Here is a 22,175-nt window from a genome sequence, read left to right as displayed (position 1 = left end):
ACAAACAGGGCCATTTGTCCTGTAGAATTTCCCACATGCTAGGTTTTGCCCTGTAAAATAAAATTAGTTTTCATAAATGGCAGATATTGGAGCTGTATGGCCCATATGGAAAAAATAAAACAAATCACAATTTTTTTCTAAAAATTTGAGGGTAAAAATGAACACTGGCTAGGTAATGAACTCAATGTCTGACAATAATTAGTTTTAAAACTGTATGTCCAAAATAAAACCGTAAGAGAACCAGGTTTATTTATCATTTTTTTCTAGGTTTTTATATTTTTTTCTCATGATTAAGTTTAGCATGTCCCTTTTGCCCCTGTATTGCTAATACTCTGGTAGTTAGATTTTGAGACCCTCATGCTCCCAACCCTTAAATTTAGTTAAGAATACTTCACAGGCGGTGGCCTGTGCTTCTGTCTGGAGACAGATAAATGTCTAGTTGTCTATCTTTTTTTTTTTTGTAACCCAGAGGTGCTTAACCACTGAGCCACTCCCCCAGCCCTTTTTTATATTTTATTTTATATTATTATTTTTTATTTAAAATTTATTTATTTTTTATTAAAATTTTGTTTTATTTTTACAGACTGCATTTTGATTCATTGTACACAAATGGGATAAAACTTTTCATTTCTATGGTTGTACACAATGTAGATTCACACCATTCATGTAATCATACATATACATAGGGTAATACTATCCCTTTTTTATATTTTAGAGACAGGGTCTCACTGCCTTGCTTAGGGCCTCCCTAAATTGCTGAGGCTGGCTGTGAACTTGAGATCCTTCTGCCTCAGTCTACTGAATTGCCAGGATTACAGGCATGCGCCACTGTGATTGGCAATTTTTCACTTTTTGTAGGAAGTTTGTGAATATTTTATGGTAGTAAATGATAAAAATACTTATCTATGTATATTTTATACATTCATGGTATACTTAATTTTTTTCTTAGATTTTTTTTCAATATTTCTAGAATACCTGGCTTGTATTTTTTCCACATTGACCCAAATCTCCCAAAACAAACAAATCCATATATACGTGGACCCATACAACTCCAACGCATGTTGTTCAAGGGTCAGCAGTACTTTAAGATTTTTGATTTCTGAAGTATGTACATGTATTTTCAAAGTAGATTAAAAATATTGTGACAAAGATACTGTAAATGTAGGAGCGAAAGAGATACAACTTTTCTAATGATGAGCTAAACTCTCACAGTAGTGCAGTATGTATTGCTGAAAACCTTTATCCAGAAATCAGAGAAAAATAGAATGTGTATACAATTATGTGCCTCATGACAACCATTCAGTTATCCCTGGTGTGGCAGTGATCCCACAAAATTACAAGGAAGCTGGAAAATTCCTGTTGCCTAGTGACCTTATTGTCATTTTAACATTATAGTGCAGTGCATACCCGTGAGTTTGTGGTGATGTTGGTGTAAACAAGCCTGCTGTGCTGCCAGTTGTATAATTGCAGCACATATAATTATGTATGGTGCACAATACTCCGTTAATAGACCACTATGTTACAGTCTTATATATTTACTATGTTAAACTTTTTGTCATTATTTTAGTGTACTCCTTCTACTTATTAAAAAAGTTTGCTATAAAGTAGTATGCCAGTTAAAATTAAATGATGTTTTCAAAGCAATTAAATTTATTTAATTTATTTATTTGCTGTGCTGGGGATGGAATCCAGGGCCTTGGGCATGCTAGGCAGGGCTCTACCACTGAGCCACACCCCCCCACCCTTATCTTAAATTTATTCAAGGTTAGCCTTGAAGGCATTAGGACTACCTCCTTTTTCTAATGTTTTAAAAGTGCCTTCTGGTCATACATAATCAGCCCTTCTAATAAATTTTACCTGAATACGTGTTGCTATTTGGTCTAAGTCTCTAAACTTAATTAATGCCTTCCCATTAATCCCTTGGTTAATCGTGCTCTGAAGTCCTGACTCTTATACCACCTGAGTCTCTAGAATCTGATTGCATTGTCTCTCACCTGATTATAGTGATCACTTAACTAGTAGCTTGTCCTGCTCCAGTCTGCCTACGCCAAAGTGAGTTTTCTAAAATCCAGTAAGTTTCTTCCTTTTGAAAACACTTGACTGATACTCTGCTGTCTTTCCTCACCAGGGCTGGGAGGTTTTGTTGTGTTGTGCCTGTTGCCTATGTGTTTTCTTGTCTTCCCCACTATTTCCCCACCTAAGACAGTATAGTATTTTACTTTAGTTTCATTCATACACTATTGTTGAGACCTGGGCAAAGGCCTACTTGAGGCTGTTCTTCTGCAGTGTTTGGTCCATCTCATTTGTTTGCCTAGTTTTTTTTTTTTAACCTTTCTAGTGTGGGTTGCAAACCATGAGGAGCCCCTGCCCACCTCCATTTATTGATAACTGTTTCCTAATCTAAAGTTCTATGGAGAAGCACCCAGGTTTAGGTGAGGAGTTGACTGTTGCTGAGATCTGGGCTGAATTCTTTTGAGGTTTGGTTAGTTCAAATGTTTCAGCCTTCCCAAGAGCATATGACTCTTGCTGGGAAGCATGATTTTTTTAAAAAAATCAGTACATTTTAATTATACAAAATAGGTTTCAATGTGGCATATTCATAATTGCATACAACATTCTTTTATTATATCCATCCCCCTACATGAAGTATTATATGTCATCTGTATTTATTTTGATTTGTTTTAAGTAGGAATCAAAGCCATTAATATCATCCCAAACAGGAAAGCTCTCACTAAGATAGATTAAAACGCACTTATACCTGTGTAGTTTATGGACTTGTGTTAAGATGTTCGTTAGCAATGATGAAGGGCTATACATGCTGCAGTTCGATGGAAAGGCTGTTAACTCAGTGAGGACTGTCTCCTAGTTTAAGGCAGATGTGCTGTAGGTCATACCTCTCTAACTGACCACCACCCTTCAAAATGTAAGAGCTCCCATTAATGCATGGGTATCTATGGAGGTGTGCCACTCTTGATCCCCCATCAGAAATAATCGGCCTCTCAGCTGCAGGAGTTAACTGCCAGCCTCCAGCTGTTAGGGCCATCTGTGGAGGTCTTCCTTATCCCATGCTATTTTTCTTTCATGTTACTGTCTCTTCTTCCCTTCTATTCCTTTTCCAACACAATTAGCTTACCTTGGAAGGGTGGGGCCCTTTACAAGTGAGATACAAATTATTCAGCTTCACAGTGTTTTGGAAATTCTGCTCATTGATATAATCCTAAGATCTGTGGTGTTTCTGAAACTGGTGTTTTAGTATGTCAACAAAAATTGATCCTGCTGTAATGGGAAGAACTAGCCTGGGAAAATCATAGCATCCCTGCGAATTAGTTTATTGTTTGTTTATTTATTTGTTTATTTAGGTACTGGGATTGAACCCAGTGGTGGTCTACCACTGAGCTGCATCCCCTAACTCTTTTTATTTTGTAGAGACAGGCTTTCATTAAGTTGCTCAGGCTGGGCTCAAACTTGGGATCCTCCTGCCTAGCTTCTGGGGTAGGTGGGATTACCAGGGTGTGCCATTATGCCCAGACCCCTGCTAACTAGTTTATGATTCTAGACAAGTTATTCCAGTCTGCTGTGCAGGGAGAGGCAGTTAGATTGGTTATTGAATTGTTATCCTGAGGTTTTTGCAGCTTCTCAGTATCATCTCATTGCTCACTCCATTGATTCCCCACTGCTGTTAGGGGAGCCAGGAAGCACCTCAAGATCCTTTCAATGCTAGGGGTGTATGTTATAGTTTGGATATGGGTGTCCCCCCAAACTCTAGCTAATGCAGAGGTATTCAGAGGTGAAATGATTGCATTGTAAGAACTGTAATTGAATCAGTTCATCCTAATTTGAATAGACTGACTGGGTGGTAACTGTAGGTACATAGGGCGTTGCTGAAAGAGGCAGGTCACTGGGAGCATGCCCTGGAAGGGTACATCTTTACTATGCCCCCTTCTCCCTCTCTCTCTGCTTTCTTCTTTTCTTTTCTTTTTTTTTTTGTGGGCGGGGCACCAGGGATTGAACTCAGGGGCACTGAACCACTGAGCCACATCCCCAGTTCTATTTTGTATTTTATTTAGGAACATGTTCTCACTGAGTTGCTTAGCATTTTGCTTTTGCTGAGGCTGGCAATCCTCCTGCCTCAGCCTCCCAAGCCGTTGGGATTAAGAGGCATGTACCACCGTGCCCAGCTCTCTCTGCTCCCTGACACCACTGTGAACTAAGCAGCCTTCCTCTGCGGGGGCTCTTTCCCCCATGATATGCTGCCTAACCTTGGACCCAGAGCAGTGGAGTTGGCCATGTATGGACTGAGACCTTTGAAGTGGTAAGCCCCAAATAAACTTTTCCTGGTACAAGTGGTTGTTGAGTATTTTGGTCATAGCAACACAAAATCTGACTAAAACAGTGTGGTGTTCTCTTGAAACATGCATACTTAATAATTTCTATGGTAACAGATCTCTCTTTTCTTGTGATGCAGAGGTTTTGAAAAGGTTCCTCATCTGTGTGTTCTTCATGATCTGTGAACTTGTAACCCATAACCCCTTTGACTAGATTAAGTCTCTAAGGACTCTCTACCCTTGGCAGAAGTGTTGGGGTTTCTTCTACCAGGGAATAACTAGTTGCTAGTTTTACTAACACTTAAGATTTTAGTTTGTTGGGTTGGAGTTGTAGCTCAGTGGTAGAGCACTTGCCTAGCATGTGTGAGGCCCTGGGTTTGATCCTTAGCACTGCATAAAAATAAGTAAAAATAAAGGTATTATGTCCATCTACAATAAAAAAATAAAAATGATTTTAGTTTGTTAACAAGGGCTTCATATCAACTAGAAAAGCAGTTGCTAAGTTAGTTGAGGGAACAGTTGAAACAAGAAAACTAATATTCAGGATCATGCTTTCTGAAGTTTTATTCTTAACTTTTATTATATAAGATTTCCAGACACAAAAGGAGACAAAATTATATAGTGGTATCTCGGCATCTCTATACCTACCTCCTAAATTCAAAAATAGCTTTCTGCAATGTTTGCATACTCTATTTTTTTTTTTTTTTTTTTTTTTTTACTGATAATAACTCAAAGACCTGTATTAAGAAGTAAACTATCAGGCCATGGTGGTGTCACATATCTGTAATCTTAATGACTCGGAAAGCTGAAGCAGGAGTATTGCAAGTTTGAGACTAGCCTGGAAAACTTAGCAAGACCCTGTCTGAAAATATAAAGGACTGGGGAAGTATCTCAGTGATAGAGTACTCTTGGGTTCAGTTCAACCCCCCCCCCCCCCCCAACAAAAAGAAGTAATGTAATATCACCCTGAAAATAGTTTCCTTCTTAACCACTACTCCATCCTTATTAAAATTAACTATTCATTCCCTCATATCATCCAATTCCTACTCTATATTCACATTTCTCCATTGGTCCCAAACATCTTTTACTAATGATTTTTTTTTTTTTTAAACTGGGAACCACTAGAGGTCCACACATTTACATCTAATTAGGTTTTAGAGGAGAACTGTTCCCACAGCCCCTACCCCATGACACTGCCTTACAGAGATGTTCATTGTCCTACAAGATCACCTTTGTGATTTGATCATTGTTTTTCCTGTTTTTATTTAACTTGTTTCTCTATTTCCCATATTCTTGGAAAATGGAATTTAGGTCTAGAGACATGATTAAATTCAGGTAAGATTTTTTTAGAAGGAATGCTGTATATTTCATATGATTGTTTTTCTAGGATAAATTTCTCTAGAGAAGTTCCTTTAAAAAAAAAAAAAAAGCCTTTTTATTAGTTTGAAGATTTAATGGGATTCTCCTTTTCCCTGAAACTGTTCCAGTTTGATTTTAAAAAGTAAAGGTCAAGGTAGCATTAAATTACTGATTTTTCTTTTTCCTCATAGAAACCAAATAAGTAGTTGATAAAACAGAATTTTGTGACTAATGCACACTAACTCTGGGCTCCAGCAGTCTCTGGGTATTAGGTTGCTCTTTCTGATCTGCTCTCTTGAGCTGACAGGTTTTTGACCCTGTCTTCTTCAACCTCATAACTTATTTTATTTTATTTTATTTTATTTTATAGTACTGCAGATTGAACCTGAGGGTGCCTCTGAGCCACATCCTCAGCCCTTTTTATTTTTTAATTTTGGACACGGTCTTACTAAGTTGCTGAGGCTGGCCTCAAACTTGGGATTCTCTTACCTCAGGCTCCTGAGTCACTGGGATTACAGGATGCGCCATCATGCCTGACTACTTTTCTTTTTAAAAATTAGATTTGCTCTTTTCATTTTCTTTGCTATCGTTGGCCCTAGGCTTTGTAGCCTCATGGTTGACTCTCAGCTGCAGAAACACCCCAATTCAGAGGTTCTGCCTTTGGGTTCTCCGTATTCAGTCCATACATACTTCTAGTAGGTCAGAGTGGACTTAGGTGGCTTAAGATCAGGGCTTTGGTCCAGAGTCAGAAGAAGAGGGCAGAAGTCAGCTCTTGTTCGTTGACTGGTTGACTAACTAGTTGGTTCTTCTTTAGTATTTAATGTTTAGTTTTCTTTCTTTCCTCTTTCATTCATTCATTCATTCACAGGATCTTGCTGTGTTGTTCAGGTTGGCTTCAAACTCCTGGGCTCAAGTGATACTTCTGCCTTAGCCTCCTGAGTAACTGGGATTACAGAAATGTACCACCACACCCTGCAGCCTCCTGAAATCTTAGATCTTTAATACAACCCTAGTTTGCCCTCTCATCCCACAAGTTTTCTTTTTGGTAAAGTATTACTTTTATAGGTTAACTTTTAGTCATTCTCCAAATACTCTTACACCCAGACCTCTTATTTTGTCAGATCTCAAATTTCTTGAGATCATGGTTTGATATATTTGCATCTAGTTCAGGAACTGTGCAAACTTGATCATGTTACATTCGAAATGGATTTGAAGTGAGTCGGCTGTAAAATCTGACTGGTGTCTCTAGTGGCTTATTTTTCTAGGATGGGGCACAGTATTTTGACGTGAGTCGCTCCTTCCTGCCCCTTTCACAGGAGTGTGTGGTCCTTCCTGCTTCAGGTAAAGTTGGCTCCAGTTTTATCTTTATCCTCCCGCCTTGTCCCTGCTCTCCCTTAGCCCTTCCAGCTGCCCTAGAGCTTGTTCACCTTCTCCTCAGAGGTGCACAGACCTCACAGTGTCTATGGGAATTGTCACCCTCTGACTTGGTGACTGCAGGGAGGGTTCATGGTGAGAAATTGCCCCCAGTTCAGCTTTTGGGAAATAACAAAGTAGGCCTGGCAGTGGGATGGTTTTTCCGTCCTCAAAAATCCTGTGCTTCCATCCCAACTGATCATCAAAATTTCTTGTGTTTTTAAAAAACATAATCCTGCATTCTTACCCACACACAGTGAATTGGATTTTCTTATGGTGTCTTGGGAAGCTGTATTTTCCAAAGGTCTGTGTGATTGGCCATATTGGGAACTGCTGTTCCGAAGGATAGTCCCTATTCTGTAATCATTTGTCACTAATGATGGTGGCTTGCACACTCTGCTGGTCCCTTCTTGGATAGGATTGTACTTGGTTCCGTAATGCCTACTTTAAGAAATCCCCTGGCATTAGTGAACGCAGCGTGGTAAGGGATGAGCCTGCTAGAGGCTTTTTAAAGCAAATGGATAGTTTATCAGATTGGTGTGTTCTTTCTTTAGAACTGCTGTGAACCAGACCTTGTTATCACCATCTGTTTTGTAAATTCCATTTTTGGCTTAACAGCTGGATTGTGAAAGTATACAAAATTATCCAATTAAAAAACTAAATTTGGCAAGTATGTGCCTTTTTTTTAATGACTCCTTGAATACACTTTGTTTTCTTAGGCAGCTTCTAATGCTCTAATCTTGATCTACCAGAAATATTCAGAGTAGTTAACTGAGACTAGAGTGAGAGTGCTTTAGCTTAGATAATTTTGAGAGTTAATAATATACAGGATTGGCAGCCTTCAGTTTTATCCAAGAATAAATCTAAGTAGTTTAAAACAAGTGCTTTTTCCCTACCTTAGTACAGAAAGCCTCTGGCTCCTGGGAGGTCCATCTCCAGGCTGACCAGCAGAGCAGGAGCGTAACTATTAAAGTTTGGCATTTATTTTCAGTGCCCCCAGAGTTATGCAAACTAGGAACCCAGGAACCATGTTAGGCTCCTCCGAACCCATTCTCTTATCTGTGAAGCCATTGAAACCCAGCTCACACAGTCTGTATGAATCTTGCCCTAGAACATGGGTCTCTGGATTCTTTTTAATTTATTCCTTCTACTTCACCATTCTGCAGCTAGAACCACTGTACATGTCAGGTTCCTCTAAGACCACTTAAATAATTGAGTGTGGGTGGAGAGATTGTGTGCTTATATTCTTATTTCAGGATATCTTGAAATAAACTACCATGAACATTCTTACTGTGATCAGGAACATTGTTACTGAGCAAGATACCGTCATATGTGGAAACTAGATCCCTCTCCAGTAGAGGGGCTCATGACGGGTGGCAGAGAAGATGGGAATAGTTCACTAGTACTGTATTTGTTGAGTGAAAACATGCATGTTAGTACTCTTTTGAGGGCACCAAAGGGCATCTGTTTCGATTGCCTTTCTTTTAATAGCTTAAGAGAAACATGAGTTTATTTCAGTCAAGGACAATAGGAATGAAAATTTCCAAAACAACCAAACTTTTACTTTCTTTGCAATATACTGGATCCTTCCTGCTGACAAATTTGCAGTTTATGAAATAACTTCATGGAGCGTATCAAAGCTGCGTGGCAGCTCTGCCTTCTCTGGCAGATGGTGTGACCAGTTGTCTACCGTTCTCTTAGTTTTCACTACTGTGTCAGTGTGTGGAATGTTTGGGTTCATGCTTATTTTGGCTCAGTTTTACAAATGTTAGCTCTGTCTTTTAAGTGTAAGAAGCTGTGAGTATTGGTGGTTCTAACAGGAAGTGCACTGTCATGATAGAAGCAAATGCAGGAACGGTGATTTTCTTCCCTCTTCAAATTTGTTTTGACATTGCTTTTCTTGAAGAACAAATTTTTCAAACAGGAGGCAGAAAGCAAAACATTTTGATGCCCAAGAGTTGAAGTCTTGAAATTGCAGAGCATGATTTAGGGAGTTTTTCTTCAATTTGTTTATTTTTATTTTATTTTTTGCCAAAATCAACGGTTCTCGCCCAAATTGACTATAGATTTTTGAAAGTGGTGAAAGGTACAAAGGTAACTGAAGCCTAGAGCTTGCCTGGCAAATCTTCATTCTTGCTGCATTTTCTGGGTGACTACACAGATAAGGTACAGGACTTTCCTTATTCCTTAGGCCCAGACAACTCTGTTGAACCTGGTGTCATTGTGCCTATCTGGGGTCCCCATCACCTTCTTGCCAAATTTCTGAATCTCTGAGGATCTGAAGGGTGTGCTGTGTGTGTGTGTGTGTGTGTGTGTGTGTTCCTAGGGTTTGAGCCCAGGGGTGCTTTACCACTGAGCTGTGTCCCTAGCTCTGTAGTTTTTATTTTGAGTCAGGGTCTCACTAGGTTGCTGAACCTAACCTCAAACTTGGGATCCTCCTGCCTCAGCGTCCTGAGTTGCTGTGATTGTAGATGTGTGCACCATCCTTGGCTTGAGGGACGTGTTTTTTAATTTCAGTGTTGGACAGTGCTAGGGATTACGCATGGTAGGCAAGTGTTCTATCCCTGACCTGCACTCCCAGCCCCAGGGATATGCTTTTAGAAATCCACCCCATGGATGTATTTATGACTGTCGCTGGCATGGTCCTTCTTCTCACTACCCTTCTTTTGTGGCAGCCATTCTGCAAGGTTCAAGTTGGAAAAAGAAGAGTGCGAGGGATTTGGGGGAGGGTTTTGAAGGCATTTGCAGCGCTGCAGGAAGCAGGCAGGTATTTACCCTCTTTACACCCCATCTATCACCTCAAGCTCCAAGGTATCCTCAGCTTGTTTTTTCTTTTTAAGTGGGGAAGAAAGAAGCACCAGTATATATGTAAACACCACAAAAAAAAAAAAAAACTATATTAATAAAGTGTCCCAAATAGGTAAGACAAAGTATGAAGAACTAGTTTGATCAAAATGTTTGATCTTCCTTTCTTCCTTCCTTTCTTCCTTCCTTTCTTTCTTTCCTTTCTTGGAATTGAACCCAGGGCCTTTTGTATGCTAGGCAAGCAGTCTACCACTGAGCTACATTCCCAACGCTGCATCCAAAACCTGAACAAATCTTAATATTTACTATAATTGCTTTTAAAAAATAAAGATATTGCTTTTTATTTCTGGAACCTTTAACTTCTGGTCACAGAGGTAACCACTATCTAAAATTTGGTCTTTTACTTTTATGTCTATTATGCTTTCATTTTATATGTAATATATCCACAAGCAGCATGCAGCAGTGTTTTTCCTTGATTCAGATGAATCTTGCTCTATATATCCTTCTGCTTCATGTCTTTTCCATTAAACATTATTTCAGGAATTTATAAATGCAGCTCAGATTTACTCTTTTCCATTGCTGGATTGCATTCTATTGAATGACTTTACCCAAGCTGTGTAATCATTCCTCTGATTGATATTTTTCTCCATCTTTGCTCTTTACCGATAAGACTGCAGCGAGAATTCTTATGTTCACTTGGTCACATGAGTTTTCTTCGGAGTCCCTTTATTTTAAAATCTATTTTAAGGAGTTGAATCACTGGGTAAAAATGCATATGTTAATTGGATAGATACGAGAGATCTATATTTAATTCCAGCTTTGTGCATGATGTTAACAGCTTTGTGCAGACTACTCCAAAGCCTTCAGATACAACAAGTACCCCTGACAGCTTATAACCCAGTGGGGTTGGGAGACATGAGCACAAATGACCATGGGCTAAGAGGCACAAGGAAATGAAAGCTGTATGCTGGTAGGGGCGACTCTGATATTAGCTTGTCCTAGGAGCATTTGGGACTGTGATTCACACCTTTCTCCACTGAATCAGGATAGGCATATCTTTCTTAGCTTCTTCAGCTGATTTAATTCCAGCCAGAAGCAAAAGAGGCCCCGTGGCCTAGGTCCCTCCGTTTCTGACTCATTCTCTCTTAATTCTAAAACCAGTAAGTGGTCACTGTTATTTCTTTCCCGCCTTTTAGGATGGATGTACTCAGTGTTGCAAGTCATCTTCCATTGTCTTTGAATGCTGCTCTTCCAGCAAGATGGCTTCCTCAGAGATTTCTGATTTTTGGTGCTGATCACCAAATATCCTGGACAATGCTAATTCTTATACCATCCAGTATAAACAAAAACAGTAAAAAAAAAAAAAAAACCCAAACTCCATTGGATAGAAGTTTCCTTTTAGGGGAACCTTTCCCAGAAATTCCCTCTTTTCTTCTTCACTTTTCCTTTCTTCCTGGCAGAAACAGGAAGACTTATATATAAATATGTGTCTATATATTTGAGTAGGAGCATTTTGGAGATGTGAAGATTCAATGTAGCATCATAAAACTTGGACTGCTTTAAATGGCAGCTCTCAGAGTGTGGTTCCCAGACCAGCAGCACTAGTATCTTCTGGGAACTTGTTAGAAATGCAGATTCTCAGGCCCACCAGCCCTGCTGAAAGAGAGGCTCTGGGTGAGAGGCCAGTGATTTGTTTTAATTAATGCACCCACTTGAAGAGTCTGAGAAGCCCTGCTTAAGAGGTGCTTAGACATAGTCACACTGTGGGCCTGTCTAACTGCACTTTCAGGAAGGAGCCCTTGCAGATTAAATCCCTGAGAGATGGTGCTCAGCAGTGCTACTTGTTGCCATTGCTTAGTCATTAGGCATGCAGAAGGTGTACTTTAAAACTGATGTTGTGTGTTGGCCTTGTAAACAAACCTGTAACTTTTTGAGGCTGCTTTGGTCTCCTTGGTGGTTATGACCAACAGTAGGAAATAGAATGTCGTAAATCTCGTTTCCAGGGTTACCTTCTCGCTGCTGATAACAGGCAGGAAATTAAAACAATCTGTGATAGTGTTTTGTTCTTATTATCCACAGATGGTAGCTTTCAGATATGTTGGAGCAAAACACAAGTAAATATAGCTGGGAAACTTCATTATTGAAGAAAAATGATTTTGCTAGGTCAAGTTTACAGCCTACATTTATTTTAATGAAATGGGATATAGGCAACGTATTAGTATTTCATTTCCATGCAAAGAATTAAGCCATATGAGGCTATGCTTTTTTCTTTTTGGTATAATGTATTTGAGTATGTGAACATTTACATGAGTTCAAAGACGAACAACAGATTATATTCAGAGATGTCTCATTTCCACCCATATCTCTTCTCTCCTTTCTCTTAGTTCTTTTAGGTAATCATTTTTAATAGCTTTTTCATTTATCCTTGCAGTGGTTTGTGTGTGTGTGTGTCGGGGGGGGGGGCTACTGGGGTGTGTGTATGTGTGTGTGTGTTGGGGGCTACTGGGGATTGAACCCAGGGTGCTCTATCACTCAGCTACATCCCCAACCCTGTTTTTTTTTAATTTGAGACCAGGTCTCTCTGAGTTGCTAAGGCTGGTCTCAAACTTGGGATCCTTCTGCTTTAGCCTCCCAAGTGTCTGGGATTATGGGTGTGCACCACTGTGCCTGGCCCAGTATTTCTTTTTGCAGATGAACACTTATGTGTGTATATGTTTATAACTCCCTTTACCACTTCACTTCACACAAAAGGTCACATGCCATACCACAATTTACAAAATCATTCTAAAATTAGCTTTATTAAGGTATAACTAACCTTAAGTAACATTCCCCAGCTCTGCATGTATGAGGTAAGTTTTGACAGTTGTATAGCCACCAGTATAATGAAAACATAGACTGTCACCTGAAAAACTTTCTTCCTACCCTATTGCAGCCAAATCCCCTCTTCAATTTCTCTGGCCCCTGGTGAGCCACTGGTTTGCTTTCTATCACTGCAGCATTGCCTTTCTTAGAATTTCACGTGTTGCTAGGTGATTTTGAAATTGCGCAGACATTACAGATTGTACTTACACAAACTAAGATGACTACATTACTAGGAGGTAGGATTTCATGGAACCCCCATTGTATATGCACTCTGTCCTTGATTGAAGGATTTTACCGCGCACACAACAGTCATCTTTTCTATGTGTGTGTGTATGTATGCATATATATGTGCATGTATATATATACATATGATTTATTTCACTTAGTTGATACATTGGAGTTTCAACATGTTATTACATGTTCATTGGTTCATTCTGTTTTATCTCTGAGTAGTACTCCCTTGTTTATACGTTTCAGTGGATGTCCTTTTTCCTCTTTCTACTTATTATTTGACATAAATTTATGAATCATTATGAAGATAGTACAGAGTTTTCATATGCCCTTTCCCCAGCTTCCCCAAAGAAACTTCTAGCATGGGTACCATTATTGACACTTAAGAAAATTAATGAGTACAATACTATTCACTGAACTACAGACTTGATGTGAATTTTATTTTTTCCATTGCATATAGTTGTATTTCTCTACTCTTCTTTGATCTGATAGTTCCTCAGTCTTTCCTTGTCTTTCATGACCTCTTTTTTTTTTTTTTTTCTGTATTGGGGATTGAATCCAGGGGATGCTGTACCAACTAAGCTACATCCCCGGACCTTCTTATTTTTTGTTTTGAGACACGGTCTTATGAGCTGCCTGGATTGGCCTGGAACTTGTGATCCTCTTCCTCAACTTCCTGGATATCTCTGACAATTGTACTACAGTTTTAAATTCTGGGGAAGACTACCACAGAGGCCACATGCCCTTCTCATCATACCAGATCTGGAGCTCTGCAATATCATTTTGTCTTATTGCTGGCAAAGTTGATCTTAATCACTGGTTAAGGTAGCATTGACCAGGCTTTTCCACTGTAAAGTTACACTATTGTTCCTTTCCTGTATTCTGTTACAAGCAAATTATTGCTTTTTAACTTCTGATGTGTATCAGTGTATATAGGACACATAGCTTAACAATTCTTTCAGTCTTTTTTTTTTTTTTTTTTTAAACCAGGCATTGAACTTAGGGTCGCTTAACCACTGAGCCACATCCCCAGCTCATTTTGTATTTTATTTAGGGACAGGGTCTTGCTGAGTTGCTTAGGGCCTTTCTATGTTGCTGAGACTGGCTTTGAACTTGCGATCCTCCTGCCTCAGCCTCCACAGCAGCTGGGATTACAGGCATTTACCACCATGTCCAGCTGTCAATATTAATTAGAAGGTGCAGTAACTACCATATCTCTTACTTAGCTGTGAACACGTTTAATCCTCACAATACCCCTGTGAGATCCGCTCTTTATTCATGCCCATTTTACTGCCAAGAAAAGTGAGCCATCAAGTGCCTTGCCCAAGGTTTAACAGCTTTCAAGTGAAGATCCTCACTTAGCTTAGCTGGAGGGCTGACTTTAATATGTACCATATGGTTATCATCAGCTTACAGTGGGGAATTTCTCTGCCAGAGAAAATGAATGTGTCTGACATTAGATGATGATTCTCTTCTTCAAGAAATATTTTTTTAAAAAAAATTTAGTTATACATGGATACAATACCTTTATTTATTTCTGTGGGGTGCTGAGGATTGAACCCAGTGCCTCACATGTGTGAGGCGAGGGCTCTACCACTAAGCTACAACCCCAGCCCCAAGAAATAATTTTTGATTTGATTTTACATTTTACTTTTAGGAATATTTCTGTGTGACTAAAGATTTTGGTAATCTATACATGGCAATAACAAACATTATGTTAAATTCTTGAAGAAATCCAAGACACTTCTGGGAACACTAAGGGGCTGTTTTTGGACTCCTTTCAGAAATATGATTGAAGGTTAGGAGGAAATATTCGGAGTAGAAAACTGCTTTTGGAGAAGGAATATTTACTTAAAGAATGACAATGAACTTTTTGCTCCCTGGGGTTTATCAGCCACTTCTAACAGAAGTGTCTGTGGGTATCTAAACCCCATACATCCACTTTTGTGGACCCCACTAATGACTTTTCCCTACCACACACTCTAATGTGTTTCTCAATAGCCTGACTCAGGGGATGATGACTGATTACATGATGACTCAGTATCCATGAGCCCCTATTCTAGGAGCAGCCCAGCCTCTGAAGGTCAGGAGTGTGGGTGGACATTTGCACATCTTCCCTGTGACTCACTTGGCAGCCTGCCTGAGGGACAGTGACTGTAGGTGGCTGTAAATCTGTATTCACCTCCTCCCTCCTGTATAATAGTACTGTGTAGAGTGGATATCCCCCAGATCCTTGAAATCTTACAACTAGGCATCAGTGTCTAGATAGCAGTGTAGTTTTTATAAAGTATATACTTACTTTATAAAAGTGAGATGATAACGGTCCTTCTTTTAGCTTCTTTTCTCAGTTGATGATAGAGCTGAGGAATTTTCCATATCACAAGCATTCATCTACACCATCGAATGGGAACCTATACCGTTATTAAAACCAGGACTGTCCTGCAGTGGTGAGGATGGCGGCTTATGTCCCTTTATCCCTCTTCAGCGTCCAGGACAGGATGTTCTTACAGTCACAGAGTGGTAGAGAGCTCAAAGCACCCTCAGCCATCATCCAGTCAACCTTCTGTATTGCAGGTGAGACAGAGAGGCTCACTTGGTGCAGCTTTTTAAAATCAAGGTTTTTGTTTTTAAATGTTTACTGCAGGCCTGGCCACCTGTGCCAGGTTCACAGTTTATTGCTTATCGCTAAAACTTCCCTCGAGAGGCACAGCACACAAACAAACAAAAAATGTTTCTCAGGAAACATTTGTTTCCTGAGAAAGGTGACTCTTTAGAATTAGTCTGATACCCACCTACAGTAACTGGGAGACTTTATAAATACAGAAAATTGAGGAATTGGCAACAGCAGTCAGGTTGACAGGTGTATGGTTCTGGCCTTAGAAGTCAGAAGGCTAAGGATTCATCTTTTCCTCGAGTGATTTTCTACATCTCCATTAGAGAGGAAAACATTAAAAAATGTGTTAAAAAAAAATAAAATGAAAGTGGCCCATTTCTACCACCAGAAATAGCTACTTTGATTTTGGCGTAATTTCTCACTCCCTCCTCTCCTCCTTTCTCCCTCCTTACTTTTTTTCTCGTACTAAAGATAAATTTTGCAGCCCTGCATTTCTCATGTGACATTGTATTGACGATTTTTAAATATAATTTAAAGAAAAAGACTTTGGTAATTTGATGGATAAAATTAATTGGGTTTAGTATATATTTCCTTAATGTTTTAGCAAGGATAAACATTCTCTTTTAGCCCATTTTGTTCCACGTCCCAGGTGTGGAACAACCTATAATAATTTAAATATACATTATAATATATATACTATGTTTATATAATATATAATAGAATTATAAAATGGTAATATAATTATAATATAATAATTATAATATTAATGAACATAGCATATGCTTTAGGTTATAATTTCTAACCTATTTTAATGTATGTGTGTCAATTTCATTGAAATATTCACAGAATTGAAAATTTGGGACTTAATTTATATTTACTGTCTTTTGGTATTTAATCATGGTAGCTTTTCTACTTTGTGCTTTTCTGTGGAATTGGAAGCATAACTAAGGCAAGCTTCTGATTTCAGATGTTCTGAATGATGCTATATTTGATGAAGATCATGATGAGATGGTGATTGTGAAGGACATAGATATGTTTTCCATGTGTGAACATCATCTAGTTCCATTTGTTGGAAAGGTAAGGTTTTCCTTGTTTCCTAAAATTTTAAAAAGCCTCATGAAAGTTTTTAAATTAGGAGAATTGTATTTAAAATTGTCAGTTACTAATTCCCCATATCCTAGATATTTATAGTTAAACATAAATGTCTACTCTTTTTCAACCTGATAGATATAATAACTTGAAATTAAAAGAAAACAAAAACAGAGTAGCAGATCACCCCCAGGCTAAACCTTTATATTAAATACCATGTTAATAGGTTAAGAGAATGAAGCTAAAGCAGAAGCATATTTTTTTCTTGTTAGATGCTGCAGGCTTTGAAAACCTTTGCCCTTTATGTTGACTGAATATTCTTTGATCCAAGATATAGAAGATATATGTCATGATAGGAGCAGTAATGATAGCAGAATTTCTAGGGACAGAAGTTATGATATTAGTGGATTTGATTTATTTCCAACCCTTTCTATATTAAGAAAAATGAATCTAAATGCAAGCTAGATGATATATCATCTAGTTTATTGTAGTTAAACATAACTTTGATGTGAGGCTAAGGCAGGAGAATTGCAGGTTCGACTCAAAACTTAACACCAAAAACAAAACAAAACAAAAACCCAATCAATAAATGGGCAAAGCAACTGAATGGGCACTTCACTAAAGAAGAAATACAAATGGTCAACAAATATATGACCCTGTGTACATGTATGTTTGCACGAATGGGGTGACTCTACTACATGTACAACAAAAGTTGTACTCCATTGGTGTACAATGAATCAAAATGCATTCTGCTGTCATGTATAACTAAATATAACAAACAACAAAAAACCCAAATATATGAAAAAATGTTTAACATCTTTAGCAATTAGAGAAAAGAAAATTAATACTACACTGAGATTTCATCTCACTCTAGTCAAAATGGCAGTTATCAAGAATACAAGTAACAATAAATGTTGGTAAGGATGTGGGGGAAAAGATACACTCATACATTGCAGGTGGGACTGCAAATTGGTGCCACCACTCTGGAAAGCAGTGTGGAGATTCCTCAGAAAACTTGGACTGGAGCCACCATTTGACCCAGCTATCCCACTCCTTGGTTTATACCCAAAGGACTTTATTTTTATTTATTTATTTTTTTTGCGGTACTGGGGATCGAACCCAGGGCCTTATGCTTGCAAGGCAAGCACCCTACCAGCTGAGCTATCTCCCCAGCCCATGATGTAATCTTTTTTTTTTGGGGGGGTGCTGGGGATCAAACCCAGGGCCTTGTGCTTACAAGGCAAGCACTCTACCGACTGAGCTATCTCCCCAGCCCCCCCAAAGGACTTTAAATCAGCATACTACAGTGATACAGTCAAATCAATGTTTATAACAATTCACAATAGCTAAACTATGGAACCAACTAGGTGCCCTTCAACAGATGAATAGATTTAAGTGAAATAGACCAATCTCCAAAACCAAAGGTCAAATATTCTCTCTGATTTGTGAATGCTAACACACAGTGCGGGGGTGGGGGTGAAAGGGAAGAATAGAAGTTCATTGGATTAGACAAAGGGAGGAAGGATAGGAATAGGAAAGACAGTAGAATGAACTGTACATAACTTCCTATGTCCATATATGAATATATGACCATTGTAACTCCACATTATGCACAACCTCAAGAATGGAATCCAAATTAGAATAAGTCACACTCCATGTATGTATAATATGTCAAAATATACTCTGTCTTGTATATCTAAAAAGAACAACAACAACCACAAAATAATTGTAGGTTGGAGACCAGCCTGGGTGACTTAGTGAAACCTTGTCTTAAAAAATAAGAGCTGGGGATGTAGCTCAGAGGTAGGGCATTCCTGGGTTTAATCTCCAGTACCACAAAAATAAATATATTCACACATAGAGTACATATTTGAGAACATGTGGGTTTAGAACAAAGAGTTGTCCTGTTCACCCTGCCTCCATGATTATTTAATTTTGACTTTTCATTAATGCTTTTCAAACAGAAGGCTTGTAGGAAATAGTGTTATGAATACCTAAATAGCCATTACTGAAATTTAATAAGAATTAACATTTGCTTCTTTACTTTTGTTAAAGTATTTTTTCACTTTTTTAATAGAAGTAAAACTTACAAAAATGCATAAATCACAAGGGCATTCTTTACCACCTCACAGATTAAGAGCTAGAACATGATTGGCATCCTGAAAGCTTACCTCCTGTTCCTCCGTAAGCCCTACCCCATCCCTGGTCCCCACAGGTAACCAGCATATCCATTTCCAACACTATAGATTGGTTTTGCATATTTTTCAGTGATATTCAAGAGAAAAGGAACTGTAATATGTCCTCTTTTGTGTCTGGTTTCCTTTTTTCTACATTGTAAGATTCATTGATGTTATTGCCTGTGATTATGGTTTATTTCCATATTATTATTACATGTATATATTATTTCCATATATTATTACATTGCATGAACATACTACAATTTAACTGTTGTGTTCTTCTTTTGATAGTCATTTGCATTGTTTCCTCTTTTTTTTTTTCTTGCTATTATGAACGACGTTGCTATCAACTTTCTCTTGTTGCATATATTCCTACATTTCTGTTAGGAATGTGTCCCAGGTGGAATCAGTTTCATGGGGTATACTCATGTTCAGCTTACTCAGTGCTGACCTATAGCTCTCCAAGGTGGTTGTGCAAATTTGCACTCCCAGAAGTATGGGAGTTCTCATTGTTTCACATTCTTGCCAACACTTGGTACTTTCAGGATTGTGTGTAATGGTGTCAGTCTCTTGCTCTTCTTAAAAAACAAAACAAAACAAAACAAAACTTTTATCATGGAAAATTTCAAACATATATAACAATAGAAAGACTAGTAGAGTAAGTTCCATGTTCTTGTCAACCAGTTCCAATTGTTACCAGCACAAGACCAATCATGTTATATATAAGTCCCTACTGCACTATACTGAAACAAGTCCCAGATATTACATTATTCCTCCCATGATTTCTTCCAGTGTGTCTCTGTAAAAGACAAGGATTAAGAAAACCCAGTTTGATTACCACATGTAGTAAGACAGCAATAAGACCTTAAACATACTGAAGAATATAGTCTCTTATAGACTGCATGACTTTTCATCACTAATTATTAACTGGCATCTCTAAAATACTTTCTTACTCACACTAGCAGTTAATATGTATCTCTAAGATGCTTTCTTATCAATAGTAGCACTACCACAAACAAAATCAACAGTAATTCCTAAGTAGCATCTAATACTTAACCCTATTTCAGTTTCTCTTATTGACTCACAGGCCTTGCTGTTGGCTTATTTGAACAAGAATTCAGTTGAGAGTCACATCTGTATTTACATTGCATTTGGTTCCATCTATTGTCTCTTATTCCAAAATATGCCCTCCCCCTTCTCCTACTGAAGAGATCATATTGGGTCTTCTGGAGTGACTCACCTTCTGGGTTCCACTCAACCTCTGGATTTCCTATGAACCAGAGCTAAAGTTTTGTAATATTAAGACTGAACATTTCCGACAGAAGTGGTTTGCAGTAATGCTGGAACTTCGTATTATATCACATCAGGAGGCATGCTGCATCTTGCAGTCTTGCAGTTCACAGTTAAATGAGCTTTGAGCTCATTTCTGTCTTTTATTATAGGTGAAAAAATTGAACTCTTGTTCAGGAGGATCTAGGGAGTTAGTGGCCTTTCTGGGGCCAGGGTCACGGAGCTCAATCCTGTAGTCAGCCTCCCACCATTGTGACTGTTCCCTGCTAACTTTGTTTTTTAGATATATTATTTAGTGATGGTTTTCTAAAATGGACATTTAAATTACTTAGAATCTTAAGGAAGACCCCAAGTCACACAAACTTGAAGTGTACTCTAGCACTGCAATTAAATATAAAAATTCAAGTAGTACAGTTACATTGGTTGTATGGGACAATTCTTATTTTTTGAGGGGTGGATACTAGGGATTGAACCAGAGGTGCTTAACCACTGAGCCACATCCCCAGCTGGTTTTGTATTTTTTTATTTTGAGACAGGGTTTTGCTAAATTGCTTAGCACCTCCTAAGTTTCTAAGGCTGGCTTTATTTATTTATTTATTTATTTTTTTAGTTATCAATGGACCTTTATTTTATTTATTTATTTTTATGTGGTGCTGAGGGTCGAACCCAGTGCCTCACACATGCTAGGCAAGTGTTCTAACACTGAGCCACAACTCCAGCCCTATTTTGTATTTTATTTAGAGATAGGGTCTCATTGAGTTGCTTAGGGTCTCGATAAGTTGCTGAGGCTGGCTTTGAACTCATGATCCTCCTGCCTTAGCCTCTTGAGCAGCTGGGATTACAGGGGTGTGCCTCATTGCCCGGCCCGGGTACATGTTTTTGTCAAGCTACAGTGGTGACCGTGTCCTTTTTCTCCTGTCAAGATGAGTGAACTCTCTAGCAGCTTGAGCAGCTTAGAGATGGGTCACGACCCAACACCTCTGTGCAGCTGGGCTCCACCCTCAGATTTTTTTTTTTTTTTTTCCGGTGGTATTGGGAACTGAACCCACTGACCTATACACCCAGCCCTTTTTATTTTTTATTTTGAGACAGGGTCTCACTAAGTTGTTGAGGCTGGTCTCAAATTTGTGTTCCTCCTGCCTCAGCCTTCCAAATTGCTGAGATTACCTGAGTGCGCCACCGTGCCTGGCTCTGTGGTGGGATTATTAATGCCACAATGCCCTGGGGAATGGCAACATTTGTATTTAAAGGAGTCTCTCCTGGTTACCCTGTGTTGTTGCTACAGGGTCATTTACCTTTTCCTGAGAATGTTTTCACAGAGGAAAAAATTTTCAGATTTCTATCAAGAATTACTTTACCAGGGAATATCACAACTCTACTTTAAATTTGTGTTTTGATTGACTCTTATAATTCCCTTTTGCTGCCTTTATGTAACTTAAAAAATACTTACATAATAAATCTTCTGTTTTAAAGTTACACGGTCATTATGCTGAATTTGCATGCCATTACACTATATTTTATATGTCTGTATTTTGTCAGAAACAAGTGCTGTATGTTCATTTAGCTCACGATTTGTCTCTCCCCTGAAGGTCCATATCGGTTATCTTCCTAACAAGCAAGTCCTTGGCCTCAGCAAACTTGCCAGGTGAGTACAAGTGTGTGGTGAATAGGAAAACAGGTCGAGGAACCCTGTCTGTCTGCCGAGAATCGTTCTCACCCAGCTTTCTCTCCCACCAATCAGAACAGCAGGCCCTGTTCAGAACCAATGTTCATGTCTTCCTCTACTCCATGGCCTACCCCAGCCACCAATACTGTTTTTGCCCCTAAATATCCTTTTTTGATATTTCATTTTGTTGGCTGGAGTTAGTGAATCCTGGGTGATCTGGGAGATTCTGGGAGAGGTGTGAGTGTTTGATGAGAGAGTTAAGAACAAAATGAAGGGGCAGGTAATGAACATAAAGTCATTATATTTAAAATTCAGTTCAAAAAATTTGATTGAGATTATAGTGA

At 38.6% G+C, this 22,175-nt stretch overlaps 1 protein-coding gene across 1 annotated transcript in view; it reads left to right on the top strand.

Moving 5' to 3' along the window:
- Positions 1–22,175, top strand: part of Gch1 (GTP cyclohydrolase 1) — a 40,123-nt gene that overhangs the window by 7,807 nt on the left and 10,141 nt on the right. Inside the window, exons 2-3 of the mRNA XM_047540845.1 lie at positions 16,577–16,686; positions 21,755–21,810. Coding sequence (XP_047396801.1) covers positions 16,577–16,686; positions 21,755–21,810 — 166 coding nt within the window. The remainder of the gene's footprint in view (positions 1–16,576; positions 16,687–21,754; positions 21,811–22,175) is intronic.

The sequence above is a fragment of the Sciurus carolinensis genome, chromosome 2, assembly GCF_902686445.1.
Source record: "Sciurus carolinensis chromosome 2, mSciCar1.2, whole genome shotgun sequence".
In the NCBI taxonomy this organism is placed as follows: domain Eukaryota; kingdom Metazoa; phylum Chordata; class Mammalia; order Rodentia; family Sciuridae; genus Sciurus; species Sciurus carolinensis.
The sequence above is the reverse complement of the archived record's forward strand: the minus strand, read 5'-3'. Positions and strand labels throughout refer to the sequence as shown.